Source organism: Carettochelys insculpta, chromosome 1, assembly GCF_033958435.1.
Source record: "Carettochelys insculpta isolate YL-2023 chromosome 1, ASM3395843v1, whole genome shotgun sequence".
Lineage (NCBI taxonomy): Eukaryota > Metazoa > Chordata > Testudines > Carettochelyidae > Carettochelys > Carettochelys insculpta.
Genome location: NC_134137.1, coordinates 292,589,214 through 292,606,210, shown reverse-complemented (window position 1 = coordinate 292,606,210; position 16,997 = coordinate 292,589,214). Strand labels below are relative to the sequence as shown.

Here is a 16,997-nt window from a genome sequence, read left to right as displayed (position 1 = left end):
CATGCCTTGATGAACATAGCAAAGTTTACTCTGCACATGGATGGAAGAAAAAAAAATAGAGGGAACACTGGCACGTTCCCCCCAAAATTATACAACATTTAATCGGAAAGTATAGTGTATTGCCCAGGGCACTGCATCTGTCACATCTGCTGCAGGCATCTGTTCTATACATTTCAAAGTTCCACATGTAGATGGGATGCAATCAGAAACTTTCAGGAAAATACACAATTTTTATATGTAAGTGACAATAATTATCACCACACAGTTTAATAAAAAAAAAAAAAAAAAAAAAAAAAAAAAAAATCAATAAATGTATTTTTATTCAATCTCGAAAGTTTTATGCAGAATCTATGAAGGGTATGGCCTAAAAGTTATGTGAGGGAGGGGAGAAACAGCAGTAGGTGGGTTCTGTGTAGAGAGAGGGAGAAAGACAAAAGATTGCTCCAGCTGGGATAGATGAAGATCACCTTTTTTGCTGCATTTGAAGTTCTGACTATTACTGGGCATCAGCCAACCTTTGTTTTTTTTAGGACTGGTCTTTTTCACAACACTAAACCTTCTTCCACTACAAAACGCCAAGTATTGGAGGGGTAGCCGTGTTAGTCTGGATCTGTAACAGCAACAAAGGGTCCTGTGGCACCTTATAGACTAACAGAAAAGTTTTGAGCATGAGCTTTCGTGAGCACAGACTCACTTCATCAGATGCTGGTCTTGGAAATCTGCAGGGCCAGGTATAAATAAGCCAGAGCAAGGGTGGGGATAACAAGGTTAGCTCAGTCAGCAAGGGTGAGGCTTACTACCCGCAGTTGATCTGGAGGTGTGAACACCAAGGGAGGGGAAGCTGCTTTTGTATTTAGCCAGCCATTCGCAGTCTTTGTTTAAGCCTGAGCTGAGGGCGTCGAATTTGCAGATGAATTGTAGCTCAGAAATTTCTCTTTGGAGTCTGGTCCTGAAATTTTTTTGCTATAGGATAGCAACTTTTAAGTCTGCTACTGTGTGGCCTGGGAGATTGAAGTGCTCTCCTACAGGTTTTTGTATATTGCCATTTCTGATATCTGATTTGTGTGCGTTTATTCTTTTACATAGAGACTGTCCAGTTAGTCCGATGTATATAGCAGAGGGGCATTGCTGGCACATGATGGCACAAATTATATTGGTAGATGTGCAGCTGAATGAACCCACGATGGTGTGGCTGATCTGGTTAGGTCCTGTCATGGTGTTGCTGGTGTAGATATGTCGGCAGAGTTGGCAACGAAGTTTGTTGCATGGATGGGTCCCTGAGTTAGAGTGACTGTGGTGCGGTGTATAGTTGCTGGTTAGGATTTGCTTCAGGTTGGCAGGTTGTCTGTGGGCAAGGACTGGTCTGCCTCCCAAGGCCTGTGAAAGTGGGGGATCATTGTCCAGGATGGGTTGTAAATCCCTCATGATGTGCTGTAGAGGTTTTAGCTGAGGACTGTAGGTGATGGCTAGTGGTGTTCTGTTGGTTTCTCTCTTGGGCTTGTCCTGTAGTAAGAGGCTTCGTGGCACACGTCTGGCTCTGTTGATCTGTTTTTTCACTTCCTCAGGTGGGTACTGCAGTTTCAAGAATGCTTGGTAGACATCCTGTAGGTGTTTGTCTCTGTCGGAGGGGTTGGAGCAAATATGGTTATATCTTAGTGCTTGGCTGTAGACAATGGATCATGTGGTGTGTCTGGGATGGAAGCTGAAGGCATGAAGGTAGGCGTAGCGGTCAGTGGGTTTACGGTACAGGGTGGTATTGATGTGGCCATCGTGTGTTAGCACTGTGGTGTCCAGGAAGTGGATCTCCTGTGTGGACTCTTCCAGGCTGAGGTTGATGTTGGGGTGAAAGTTGTTGAAGTCCCGGTGGAATTCCTCTAGAGTCTCCTTCCAATGGTTCCCTGTCTCTACTTACGCTACATTGATGACATCTTCATCATCTGGACCCAGACGAGAAAAACTGAACCCCGAGTGGGTCCATCTTCTGGGTAATGTAGACATACCCTAAGAACCGGCAGGTAGTAGGCCAGTGGGATAGCTGACATTTTTTAAAGGTGCTTGCATGGTTTCTCCCCTCTCTCCCACCCTTTGCATTGTGCCCATTTTAATAAATTATGAGTTCTTTACTTTAGAGCTAGAACTGTCTCTTACTATACCCATTCTGTACACTACTATAATACAAATGACAAATCAGAGTTAAAACATGCTACGGTGGTTTCTGTCACCAGAGACTGAACCTGGAACCTCCTGAACTAAAAGCATCTGCTTATACTACACAGCCAGGGTTTGTAGCTGGCAACTGTAACAATCTTGCATTTTCTGTGGACTGGCTATATAATAGGGGATGCAACACATGCTGATGACTGTGTTACAATAACACCCTAAGGCCCTGTCGACACTTACTGTGAAAAGGATCTTGCAGGGGTCAATTCAGCAGATCTGGCAAATGTAACACCTTAGGTCGATATTGCTCCTTAGTATAGACCTGGCTTAAGAAAACTACCCATTGTGAATAGCAACATAAGTTCAAGACCCAAAAGTGATCTTAAATTCTCAGTGTAACAGGGACCCAAATAGAGAATTGAATATTTCTTGGTGTATAAATGCTTTATGGCATACCCTGAAGTTTTGGTCAAGGTACACAGATGGTGCAATTCTTTTGTCAGGTACATTTATTTACTGGCAAAGCTAGAATTGAAAGTGCCAGAGAGAACAGAGAGACTGAAGAAAAGTTTTGGCATAAATGTATTCATTTGAAACTGCAGTCAAAAGTAGAGTGTTAGTATTCTATGGAGTATCCAATTAAACTTGCAGCTGCTAAATGCTGAAATAATATTTATGTAATTTTGAACTTAACCCTCCTTTGAACATCTGGCTAGTAGTCTCTGTTCATAGCTAAAACCTGTACCTTCAAAGTGGATTCTGAACAGATGTTTCTAATCTCTCATCCCCCATTAATACACACTGAAAATTCTGTGCTTACAGCCACTTTTCTGTAGCTCATAGCATTAGACTTTATTGCACAGAAGGGTTTTTACAGAAATGGATACTACTATATTTTGCTTAAAAGCTGTAATTTAGTACAAGCACACTTAATAAGATCAAATAACTATCTGAACAAAACCCAGTCAATGAGACATGATGACCTCTTCTCTTAAGTTTAAAAAAAATACTAGCCATCACTCTACTTAAGCAACAAACCCAAATAAGTCAAACTTAAGCATTGTTTACAGAACAAGTACAGTCTTCTGAGAAGAAAATATAGCAAAATATAGTCACAGAGAGGTAGCCATATTAGTCTATCTTTGCAAAACAAAGTTTTATAGAGATGAACTATTTATTGTATGCGGAATTTCTAAGAGGAAGGATGAGAGATATGGTCTAATTTTCTTCTTCCTTCCTATTGCCTGACTTGAAACAGGCTAAAGGAAGCCTAAATATAATCGCTGAAACGTAGGTTTTTACCTCTCAATTTTCCAAGGCCTTAATGTACAGAAAAAAAAATCTATTCTAAATTCCTCACAGTATGTGGATTTAAGTAAAACAAACAGCAGGTATGAGTAAGAGACACATTTGAGTCTACAACAAAGGACAATGGGTAGCCTCAGATGCAGCTACAGGACATGGTACAAAAAAAAAGCCCTGTAAAAACTGAAATGGAGAGCAAGGATGTGCACTGAAGTGAGACAGAAATCAGCAAGAGAAGGGTAAGACTGAGAAAATGAAGATAGCACAGGAAAGAAAAGGGCTCATCCCAGAACAGAATGGAGAACATCAATATTGCACTGCCTCAGAGACACAGAGATTTCAGAAGGGATACAGGGGATATGGAAGGCAGGATAATAATTTCACTCCTTTATTTTCTTATTGAACAGTAAAGGCTTTTAACTACATATCACAGCAGCCTTTTTAATACTTATTACATATAATCAAGCAGTTGGTGTGTGAATACATGAAAGCCCATGTGATTAAATGGAGGAACCATGTAATCTGACAGGAATACATCTGAGATGCTCCTCTCCTTTGCAGATGTCTGAGCCCATTTACCTTTGATATTGACATCTCAGAAGTCAAGAGGCAGAAGTAATCTTGTAAATTACTGCAGTTGCAAAGGTACACGGAAACTGGGAAAGTATCAGAAAACCAAGGCTATCCTATTAACACAGAACACTTTGATAATGCTGTCAAGTATCAGAGAGGTAGCCGTGTTAGTCTGGATCTGCAAAAGCAATGAGGGGTCCTGCGGCACCTTACAGATTAACAAAAACATATGAGCATAAAGCTTTTGTGAGCAAAGATCCACTTCGTCAGATGCAGGTAGTGGAAATTTGCAGAGGCAGGTATAAATAGGCAGGCCAGAGCAAGGCTGGAGATAACGAGGTTAACTCAGTCAGGGAGGGTGAGGCCTACTACCAGCAGTTGATCTGGAGGTGTGAACACCAAGAGAGGAGAAACTGCTTTTCTATTTAGCTAGCCATTCACAGTCTTTGTTTAATCCTGAGCTGAGGCTGTCAAATTTGCAGATGAAATGCAAGCAGTTTCTCTTTGGAGTCTGGTTTTAAAATTTTTTTGCTGTAGGATAGCTACTTTTAAGTCTGCTACTGTGTGTCCTAGGAGATTGAAGTGCTCTCCTACAGGCTTTTGCACATTACCATTTCTGATATCCGATTTGTGTGCATTTACTCTTTTCTGCAGGGACCGTCCAGTTTGTCCAATGTATATAGCAGAGGGGCACTGCTGGCACATGATGGCATAAATTACATTGGTAGATGTGCAGCTGAATGAACCTGTGATGGTGTGACTGACCTGGTTAGGTCCCATGATGGTGTTGCTGGTGTAGATATGTGGGCAGAGCTGGCACCGAGGTTGTTGCATGGGTAGGTTCCTGAGTTAGAGTTGCTGTCGTGTGGTGTATAGTTGCTGGTGAGAATTTGCTTCAGGTTGGCAGGTTGTTTGTGGACAAGGACTGGCCTGCCTCCCAAGGCCTATGAAAGTTGGGGATCATTGTCCAGGATGGGTTGTAAATCACTGATGATGCACTGGAGGAGTTTTAGCTGAGGACCGTAGGTGATGGCCAGTGGTGTTCTGCTGGTTTCTTTCTGGGGCTTGTCCTGTAGCAGGAATCTTCTGCATACATGGCTGGCTCTGTTGATCTGTTTCCTTACTTTCTCGGGCAGGTATTGTACTTTCAAGAATGCTTGGTAAAAATCCATGCAACAAACCTCGGTGCCAGCTCTGCCTACATATCTACACCAGCAACACCATCATGGGGCCTAACCAGGTTAGTCACACCACACAGGTTCATTCAGCTGCACATCTACCAATGTAATTTATGCCATCATGTGCCAGCAGTGCCCCTCTGCTATGTACATTGGACAAACTGGACAGTCCCTACAGAAAAGAATAAATGCACACAAGTCAGATATCAGAAATGGCAGTGTACAAAAGCCTGTAGGAGAACACTTCAATCTCCCAAGACACACAGTAACAGATTTAAAAGTAGCTATCCTATAGCAAAAAAATTTTAAAACCAGACGCCAAAGAGAAACTGCTGAGTTGCATTTCATCTGCAAATTTGACACCCTCAGCTCAGGATTAAACAAAGACTGTGAGTGGCTAGCTACATAGAAAAGCAGTTTCTCCTCTCTTGGTGTTCACACCTCCAGATCAACTGCTGGTAGCAGGCCTCACCCTCCCTGACTGAGTTAACCTCGTTATCTCCAGCCTTGCTCTGGCCTGTCTATTTATACCTGCCTCTGCAAATTTCCACTACCTGCATCTGACAAAGTGGGTCTTTGCCCATGAAAGCTTATGCTCATACATTTCTGTTAGTCTATAAAGTGCCACAGGACCCCTCATTGCTTTTGATAATACTGAAAAGGAAACTTGGCTGTTGACACCAGGAGACCTGGCAACAGCATTTCATGGATTTTTTTCCCCCTCTCCTGACCACAAACTGCCTACTTTGTTTCCCGATGCAACTACAGAATAGGGAAATTTCCCACTGGCTTGGAATGCAGCAACTTCATCATTTCAAATTACCTCTGTTCCTGTTTCACTCCTGCTGCCTATCCCATTCTGATGCTGTGTCCAACTACCCTTACTGTGTTTGGAAGTCCCAGCAGTGCAAAATTTTATGGGGACCACCCAGTATTAAGCAGAGAGGCATTCAATTGACAGAGCGGACAGACCAACATGAGACTGATGAAAACAATCTCATTTTATGGCCAAGGCAAATATAATGCAATATGAGTTGATATGGCAGGTTGAGCAATAGCAAGGAAAGCATAGCTCTGCCTCTGACATTATGTTATTGCTCCTCCCAAGAGCTATTACTAAAAATAATCAGCAGAGATAAGGGTCTGATCTTGGAGCTTTATACCCCTCCCATGGACCAGAGGAATACTTGGCTTAGCAATCAAGACCCTGATCTCACAATCTGACCCATACTAGTAGCCACTTACCCCTGGCACAGACTTAAAGGGGCTCTGCACAGGTTCAAAGATCTGCCTGCACAGATCCAGTTGTCTGACAGAAGAACATTTGCAAGACACTCCAGTGTATTCTATGAACTCCTGCCCCATGATTAGGAGGAGCAGGTTTTGTTTTTAAAGCCATTGAGCAACGCGATCTCTGACTCAATTGCATTTACCAAAAATGTCTTTTACTCCTTCCTATCCTTTGCTTCCACCCCTTTTAACTAAGCCTTTGGTGTATTTGAGAAACCAAGACTCATCCTCTGAACTTGGAATGAACACCAGTCCCCCTCCCCTGTCCTTTAGTTAGTTGGTGTCTCTTTAAAATAAAAGGATAAGGTGCCTTTATAAACTTTGACTTCTCTTTATATTGTAAGAGATGTGAACATTTCCCACTCACAAATAACTTATTTTCACAGGGTTTTCCCTACCTTCCCTCTTTGATTTTTTAATGCCACTGAAATAAAAAGGATTATTTTAAACAATAACTTTGTAACTGCAATGTAACAGTTTAATTGATACTATGCAGCAGAATCACTGATTTAAGTACTTCAGGGGAAACAATTTCTTGGTTAGCGGCTGTGGAGTCAGAAAGGGTCATTGAGCATTTTATTTTTGTAGCTACTACACAGATAGAGGCTATTTTTACATTTCTTAGCAAGGAACAGTACCATAAAAAACCCCCACCTGAATATTTAAGCCCATTAGAGGATCCTAAATCCTTGACACTATCCTTTATAATGCATCTTCCCATCATTCCTAAAACATACAACTGAATAAACCAAGCAACAGAACTTAAACCCTACAATTTTTGTTACCATGAAAACAAAAATTAGGTTATAGTTTTGAGAGAGAACATTTCAACTGAGGGAAAACAGTCTTTAAATTTGTGGCTAATTTCAGAAAAGGAAAAGGACTAATGGATTTAGTATTTGGGTCAGAACATATATTAAAAGAAAAACGTATCTGTACTCAAGTAAATATCCATTGCAGAGTGTTGGGTAGCTTAGATGCTGATTTCCTGGGACTTGTGACCAGCACGACAATACCTGTTAAAAGCAGCCTGTACTGAGGAATCCTCTGAACTGGCTTGAGTAGATAATGCTTGAGTGCCAGACTAGCACAGCGAGGACTCATCTGAAAGACAAATACCCCAAATAAATAAATGCTCACAATGCCCTGAGAGTCAGTTTCCTGCTACCCAGAGAAGCTGCACCTTTAAACTGACTTTTACCTGCATGCTAGAACAACATGCATTCTACTATCCTGCTTTAACTCCAACCAGTACATACGTAAATCTGAGCTGCCTCGGTCAACTCTCAGCTACCCACAAGTAGGATTTACAGTGCATCTTCCTAACGTGAAATATATGACAGGAAAGCATGGGGATTCTTTACACAAATCAAAGCATCTGCCTTTGTTAAGAAGAGAATTACATGAATCTCCCAAGAAAAAGAAAAACCTGCCTGCAGTGAAGGTAACCCGGTGGCATGGTCATTTGGAATCACAATTCTTATTTGTCAGACAAAATTGTGGAGAAGGCTGCAGTGTTCGTAACAGACGTGTATTTAAATGGCAAAGAGCCCCACCAAGGACAAAACAGAGAGGTAAACAGTTTTAGAGGGTCAGACTACAGCCTGTTTTAGTCACTGTGGGTTGGGTGATTTGGCCCTCCCTCCCTTATCACTCCTTCCAGTTCAGACTTCCTGAAAATCCTTTCTACTTGCAAATGAGCAATACTCACAAGAAACACCTTCACTAATGGGGATAGGTTTTATCTCCGATATCTGCAGTCTCCTCTCCTACATCCTTTTGTTCTTGGCTTCTCTTCACTTTGATTTCCTTCCCTGGGCTGCAAGTAGCCTACCTCTCCACACACACCAGATGCCAGCCATGCAAAGCAGGCTTACATTTGTGAGTGCACACCTGGTGAGGCTTGATAAGGAACAGGCTCTCTGTGACAGAAAGACAGCCATAGCCATAGTTATAACTTTTTGGCTGGAAAGGAAGTAGCACAGTGCTGAGGTCAGCACTTTCTTACTGAGTCAATCTCATCAATTTATCCATAACTGAATTCATCTCTGCCAAAATACTGAATAAACCTCACAAGCGTGCGGTCATGTTTATTCTGGATTGCATCTTTAGAGTTCACACCTCTTCTCTGATCTGTTTTCAAGGGGATAAAGGGAGAAGCTGGCACAGGGAATCAGCTTTTGCATGTTTGTTGCACATGATCATTTTGAGGGCATTCTGAAAGAGGAGTTGTTCTTTTTTATTTTCAGGCCCAAAGCTCAAGAAATTCATTTTGTCAGATTTGCATTCCAAACCAAAACACAGGACGTGAATGTACTCGGCTCTCATTTTTCCTCTGCAACTCCAATGAAGTGAACGGGTATAAAAAGGTATAAGTCAGTGCATAGTTTGACCCAGGCACAAACTTTTAGATGCAACTAATGATTTTGGATGTCCATCTTTAACTGAATTTAAGAGGCCTTATTTTTAGAAAGCACTGAGCCTTCTTAAAGTCAAGTCCCTTTAATGTCTCAAATTGGACATCAAAAATCATTATTCACTTTTGCAAACCTATAAGAGCGTGACTGTATTTCACCTTCTGCTTATTCTCTGGTCCCCAGAGAGATCTAGAAAGAAAGAGGAAAAACTAAGGCCTAAGAAAAGCTTTGCATCTTTCAAAAGATCACGGGGGTTAGGAAATCAGAACTTAAGCTCTCTTGCAAAAGAATAAGTACCTCAAAATCTTTAACTACAGCAGCAAAACTTGGGTTCTTCTTGCATTGTTCATCTAGCAGTGCAACATTCTTATCAAATTCTTTGATGTAAGTTGAATACATCTTTAAGTAGGGGCCTTTTTTCACAAATATATCAGCAATTCTTTGATGATCAATCCTGAGAAAGATAACACAGTAATTACAACAGCATACAGTTCTATAAAAATAAATAAGCTATGATTTAGAAACCAGAAGAGCTGACTTTCTCTACCATTTATCCTAGCTCAGCAGTGGATTAAAAGAAGGTTATTAAGTAAACAGTTAATGCTTATCTCACCGGGGAAATCAAAATGTATATGTTAGTTTTTGTTATTAAATTTTTAGGACTAGTCTACACTAGGGAAATAAGTTGACTGCAGGTACGTGGTTGCGTAGCTAGAGCTGATGTATTGGAAATCGACTTATCTGACTGTCCTAACTAAGCAAGGTTGATGGGAACGTTTCTCCCGCTGACCTCCCTTATTCCACGTGATAGCGTGGAGTACAAGGGTCGAATGCTGACCCCAGAGAGACTGATTTTGTGTGTCTTTATCAGACGTGCAAAATCAAACTCTGAAAGGTCGATCCTGACCAGGTCGATCTTCCCCCAAGTATAGTATAGTTTCTCCTCTCTAAAAGAGATAAGTTTAGATGTGCTGGCATCTCGTCCTGCAGAGTGAAACAGAGAACTCAGTCGTCAAAACACGGACAATTTAGTCCATATGCCTATGGCCAAATGTTCAACAATGGGTACCTACCTTTAGGGTCCTGGATTCATATTTAAGCACCAGATTCAGGCCAAAGAACAGGTGAATGCATACCACTTTCAAAAAATCAGGCCACTTACATTGATGCTCAAATGCAGATTCAAGAAGTTTAACTTTAGCTTCCTATTTTTTGAGAACTTAGCTCTGACCCAAAATCTGGTTTCTCAAAAGGGCGATTACATACTCATGTCCAATTAATGCATCCAAACGTCAACTGAAGTATTTAAATGTGTAATTAAGATGCCCAGTTAAGGTGCCCTCATTTGAACACCTGATCCTTAGGCTCAGAAGACAGCTCTGGAACCTAAAAAGCATGCAGGTTACGAAAGAGCAAAGTTCTGTTGACAATAAAATTCACTTAGCTCCACAGTTAAATTTGAAAACCACAGAAAAAAATTGCACTCTTTTTACCAGTGAGATAGTCTCTCCTCTAATTCTCTGAGGAGGTCCCGATTAAGTTCATACAGCTGAGGTAGGTAGTACAGGATCTGATTCAGGATTCTATCCTCAATCACTGGCTTTCCTAGCTGCCTGGAAGCATGTGCCACTGCATCCCGGAAATCCTGTTGGAATATAGAAAGGAAAAAAAAACAAAAAACAAACCCCTCACTGAGACACTGGCCTTCCAGCAACAATACCGATGACAATACTTCCCTTACAGATATGCTGTGGAGTGTAACCCGTCAGAGAGTGAGGTCACACCATCTGGTTTATGTTATTCTGTGGCTTTAATTCAGGGCCTGTCTACAAGGGGAGTTATTCTCATATTTGTAGAACTTTCAGGAGCAGAAAGTCACATTCCCAGGTTCATATGCTAAGCTGGAGCTTGCCCTTACATTCAAGGATGTCAAGAGAACTCCAGCGAGAGTTCAGAAGCAACTGGTGATCACACTGTGGAAGCTTGCAATGCCAGACTGCTATCTATCAGTGAGAAATCATTCTGAAGTTGGAAAATCTCTGACTGGGCCACTGTCACAAAAGTGCATGAGGCCATTAATTAGCTCCTGCTAGACAGAGGCAAGCAATGCACAGTAGACAGTGGATGGATTTGCTGCAGTGGAGTTCCCAAACTGTGGTGAGGCCACAGATAGTATCTATATCCCCATCTGTAGGAAGGTGCGCCGGTGCCAAAGTACATCCAGAGAAAGGATTATGCAACAGTTGGTGAATCACTGGGAGCGTTTCACCCATATCAATGTGGACTGGTCAGGGAAAATTCATGACACATATTGTTAAGAACACAGGATGGGTCAGAAAGCTGCGAGCAAGGGCATTCTTTCCTTATCAGCAACTTACCACTGGGGATGCCAAAATGCCTATTCAAGCATAACGAATGTGCTTTTGTTAGCACGAGGCATTCTGCAGTGTATGTTATGAAGTAATAAAAGATTAAATTATTTCTAAAAAATAGACATTTATTGCATAACAAAGAGTGCACAGACTTTTGAGTAGTGAAAAATAATACAATATAAATTGTATAATACATTAATGGAACAGAACTTTAAAATCAGAACAATAGCAAAACATTCTTGCCCAGTTCAGCCCTCTTCTGCCCAACACAAACCAAGCATGTGAAGCTGTTATTTTCCTTACTCTCCCAACCCGCATGAAGCAGCAGTGCTAGGGAGGTAGTCCATGATGCCATGTGCAATGTTTGGAGGGAGCAGGGACAACGAGCTGTAGAAATAGAATTGCTCTCTGACTGCAAAGGAAGGTGAGAGCCTGTGATTGTTGGACCTGTAGGTCAGGAAATGGGTAGCACTTGTGTTGGCTGTTTGAGAACCCCCACTATGTCCTGGTGCGTCTGCCTCTCATTTTCCTGCTGGGACTCCTGGGTTTGTCTGCACTTGCCTTCTCCAGGTTGTCTGTTACATTCACCCACTGGGCCCTCTGTTCAAAATCCAACAACACACCAGCTTTCAGGATCTAACTGAACATATCCTCCCCACTCCCCTTTTCGCTGCATCTCCTTCCTTGGGGATCAGACATGTCACAGGTAGGGAGGGGGAGCCGCTCACGGCTGAAGCAGCCTCCCACAGAAAAAGCAGACAGGTGTATCACTGTATTTATAATCACAACAGAAAGCAAAAGATAAGTTTCAGCACTCCCCTTCCGCATTCCCCTAGACGTTTTCAGTCGGACCTGCTTACTGAGACCTCAGGTCTGGAGTGCCTCTCTGCATAGCACTGCTGTCTAACGGCTGAGATAACGACTATGGCCTCCTGAGGAGGGTGAGGGGTGAGCAAATTATTCATTTGTGTAAAATGAAATAATCATCCCTCGGGTATGGGGCAATGACGTTGAATACTGGCACCATCTGCCACAGGCACTGGTGATTTTTGCTGGTATCATTTCTGGGAGTAAGAAAAGCACAGAGCAGAGCTGCTGGCATGCCAGCATCACCTGGTACCGTACGCCACTGCTCTGTTTACTACAATAAAGCCATTGGGGAGTGGAACAGGACAGTGCCCCAGAGAGAAGAAAGGAGTAAAGCAGCCAACCTCAGAAACCCTCAGGAGAGGATTGCAGAGTATCTCTATGAAAGACCTCATCAACTTCTCTCAAGCAGATACAAGGGACATCACTATGTACATAAACAATGGGCTCCGTATCTCCCCTCCCACACACCCACGCTGGAATGAAAAGCGATAACTCTACCCCTCTGTCGTCTCTCTATCTCAGTTTGTAGGAAGAAAACCATGGAGAGCAAATGTCTGCATCCTGCCAACTTGGGGCTGGGCTGGGCCCCCTCTTCAGGTTTACACTGTGTAAGGGCAGAATGCTTGCACACACTTACCCAAGTCTCCTTCCGCTAGATCAGGGTCAGCTGTATGTGGCTGGCAGGAATAGCTGCACTATCAAGGAGTCTCAAAAAGATCCCAGCTCGCTGCATGGCTGGACTCCCCCACCACCGCACATCCCATCACCTCAGTGTTCCCAACCCAGGTTCCGCCACGGGCTCCTCCAGCATACTCATGCTGGTCTGCAGGATGGTAGCGGGGGCTCCATCAAGCAAGGCATGCAGCTCATTGTAAAAATACGTGGTCTGCAGCTTGGCACCAGATTAACCCTTGGTCCCCCAGCCTTGTAGAATGTCTGCTGCAGGTCCTTCACTTTCATTTGGCATGGCTGCTGGTCCCTCTCACCCTCTTTCACCTGCGTCCATCTTCTGTGCAATCTTCTCCTAGCTGTCAATATTTCTATAGCTATGCCTCCATCAGCTACTTGCTCCACAGGCCCAGGAGACTGAATATTGCCCGTTTACTCCAGGAAGAAGTGTAATCTAGCATGCAAAGCCAGCACAGCTGGTCGGGTAGTTGCAAACAACAAAGAAGAGCGGTCAGGTATGCTCACCAAGCAGAGCAATCAGAAAAAAAAAGGCACTTAAAAATACATGGGGGGAGAGGCAGGGCTAGGATTGGGGGTGGCTTGTGGTCCCTGTTGGGCATAATGGGGCTGCTACTGGAGGACTGTTAGAGTCAATACAGGTAGTACATACTGGACCGACAACAGTACACTGACATTCAGGGAGATGGTTTCACTACGTCACCATCACAGGGTGCCTGTGTTGGCAGAAGACTAGTTAAAATGTAGGTATGTGCACAACTGGGTCAACTCAAGACAAATTTACCTCAGCCAAAGTCAGTCGCACAGAACAAACCTTAGAGCAAACTAAGCAAATAAGGACACTGGAGCTATCAGGCGTTTGTTTGTCCTTTTTTTTACAGCATCATACATTTGTTTTAATCAAAATATTTACCGATGTTGGTAAAAGTGTATCTCCCATCCTAGAAAGCAGTACATTTTCTGCTACACAAACCTCCCCATGAGATAAACTATCATGTTTATTTGATCCCTGTTGACCATACAGGCAGAAAAACCTGACCCCACTAAAATCAGAGATTTGCCATTGACTTCGATGGGGCCAGGATTCTGTCTATGACTACTATGCACCACTGGGTCCTGTGTACCTTTTCTCCCATTTACAATGAAACATGCATAATTAAAAAAAAAAATGTAAAACACCAGTACCTTACTTAAACTGATGAACAACTGTATGTGATATGATCTAAGTCAACGTCCCCATTAGCATCTCCAAGCAAGACCCACTGAAACGCCAGTATTTACCCTGTTTTCTTACCATGACCCCAATTGCAGGGTCCCCTGGGTCATAAAAGGCTGGCATTGGGTAGTTTGTGACAAGAAACCGCAGGTGGTTTCTGGGCAGTCAGCAGAGAGGAAGGGTCGGAACCTACGCCATTAGAGTTTAAAAAACCCCAAGCAAAGCAGATGGCCTTATTCATATGGAAATGCTCTTTCACATGTCATCTGTACAGACTTAGAGGAACCAACTAAGCAGCTGCAGCTGTGGGATTTCCTGACCTAACAACTGCATGTTATGTCTTTTTGCAATCTACTCATATATACGTTCTACAAAAACCACCATTTACTATTTTAAATCCTGTAACACTGCATCAGTAAGATTGATTTTGTATTAAGCGTCATAAAAATGGCATTAAAAAAGGCTGCCTCCATTATTTGCGGCATTGCTGTCAGACCCCAGCACACATTTAAAAAACAAACCCAAAACCAAAGCTGAATTGACGCACAGGCAAAACTAGGCACATGCCTAGGGCCCAAACTCCTGGGGCAAAGGGGCCCCCAAAATCATACAGCAGCATCCTTCCCCTGTGCAGCCGCCTTCTTCTTGCTCTGCAGAGAGGGCATGAACCACCTGCAGCAGCACCCTATGCCCTGGCACCTCAGCCCAACTTGCTGTGGAGAAGAGGTGCTGGGGTTTGACCCAGCTGCCTGTCCATCATAACAAAGGGATGACCAGGCCAAAACCCAACTAGTGCTGTGAAGCAGTGAGCCAGGTTGAACCACTTGTAGCACAGAACCAGGCCTGGGACAGGAGCCGCTGCTGTTGGGTGTGAGGTGGACTCACTTTCCAATACCCATACTCCAGGCTTCCCCTCTGCTCTGGGCCTGTGACTCATGCAGAACCTTCCTGTGACCCACTGGTGGGCTGGGACCCACTGTTTGGGACACAATACTTTAGGACATGGGTTAACACTGAAACGATACAAGGAATTGCAATGACTAATATAAACCAAATGAGCTCACAGGAGTTCTGAAGAGCTTTGGGCAAAGTTCGTCATGTTTGGTACTAGCATACTAAGGTTATGTCTACACTACACATAGCAGTTGACTGTGGATACGCAATTTTAGCTAGGCCAGTTGGGTAGCTAAAATCAACTTATCAGTGGTCAACTGCTATGGGTGTCTACACAAAAGAAGGTTGAAGGGAATGTTTCTGCTATCGACCTTCCTTAATCCTTGCCACTTCCCAGGAGTTCTGGGGTTGATTTTGACTCCGAAAGCATCATTTCATATACACGCAAAATAAAACCCTGGCAGACTGACCCTGAGCTGGTTGATGTTCCGCAGCAGTAGGGATGTAGGCTGAGAGAGTCCAGAAACTTAATGAGTCTGACACAAAAGCCAGCCAGAAACCAGTAAATGTTGGAGCTTGCTGTTTGAAGTTCAGTCTTAGGGGGAATCTGCTCCTCAGAACAAGATAACCTATGCCAGAGGATGTAGCAAGAATTTTATCTGAACACTGTAAGGCACAGCATACGAACACATATACAATGTGAATCAGGAGAAGATGCCCTTTCCTAACAAGACACTGGAAGAGGAGAAGGGAATCCGTTTTAAGTATTAGTAGATAACAGCAACTCAAATAAATGGTCACACCCACAAATGGATTTACTGCTGTAGCATTCAAAGACTTTAGTGTGTGTTTGGGCACAGGAGACACTGGTGCTCTCTATGGCCATGATCTAAGGTCCACTGAGGTAATTATGAACTTCAAAGGGCTTGTGATAAGGCCCAGTGTGACTTAATCAAACAGATAGTCAAGATACTTGACTGTCAGCTTGGCACCTAATGAGTCAGAGGAACCACTGCAGAGAAGAAACAAGTAGGAGATAATATAGGGCGTACATGGCAAATATAATTAAATCTGCAAATGGTGGTCAACCCAAATTGCTCAACAAAACAAAAATCAGAGGGACAGAGGTCTCAAATTTCTCAGGAATTACTACATTAAAGTTATTGAATTTGCATTGTACAGTTGTTAAAAGAGACATGGTACTAATGTGACCCAGCACTTCTTTTGAAGTAACCCTTCAGAGGTTCATCCTGAGCTCAGGTTAAGATGATCTAAAGGCAGAGAGCAGAAACTTGAAGAGTCAGAGTAGGTAGGAGAGGGAAAGTTTAATGGATAGGCAAATGTGTGACTGTCTATGTTCACAGCTATTAGTCTCTGATCATTGAGATCACTAAAGACTGTGTCTGTGTACCGAGAGCCCAGAACGAATGCATTTTAATATAGTTAAATAAATAGAAAATAGAGAGAAAAACGAATCATCACTTCAAAATACAAGTCATTCAGTACAAGGATGGTTTTCTTTGTAGAAGAACAGTAATTTAAGAAGAACAGTGAAGTTCACGGAACATATCTGGCCTGCTTCCTTCTAAAGCTAATCTGTTCACTATTAAAGGGAAATACGTCCAACTTTCTTAACATGAATCAGTGTTAAAGTTAACCTATGTATGTATACTAGCCGCTCTGTGATCAGCATCACAGAAGCACCCTTATGATTGCATTCAAATAGTCCACATGATAGTCCCAGATTTTTATAGCTATACCGGAACATAAAACATCATTAAAATCTCCTTCTCCACTGGCTTGTTCCAAGGCAGTCACCTAGCTGTGACAGGCAACGTATGCTGTTTAAAGCAACACAGCAATAACATTAAAGTGAATTTTTAAGAATATTTTATATTTAAAGCCACTTCTCAAATAAAATGCATTGAACCCAACTAAAGCTATATTTTTAAAAAGCTAAAATATGCACTTAAAAATGAAAGGTATATAGACATACAAGTTCTGAACATGATTTTTTCCTTTCAAAGTAGTAAAT

General features: G+C 42.6%; 1 protein-coding gene across 1 annotated transcript in view; it reads right to left on the bottom strand.

Annotated features, from left to right (window-relative positions):
• Window positions 1-16,997, bottom strand: part of FGD6 (FYVE, RhoGEF and PH domain containing 6) — a 131,722-nt gene that overhangs the window by 59,171 nt on the left and 55,554 nt on the right. Inside the window, exons 6-8 of the mRNA XM_075011715.1 lie at window positions 10,417-10,568; window positions 9,221-9,377; window positions 7,523-7,610 (exon numbers count right to left, since the gene is read on the bottom strand). Coding sequence (XP_074867816.1) covers window positions 7,523-7,610; window positions 9,221-9,377; window positions 10,417-10,568 — 397 coding nt within the window. The remainder of the gene's footprint in view (window positions 1-7,522; window positions 7,611-9,220; window positions 9,378-10,416; window positions 10,569-16,997) is intronic.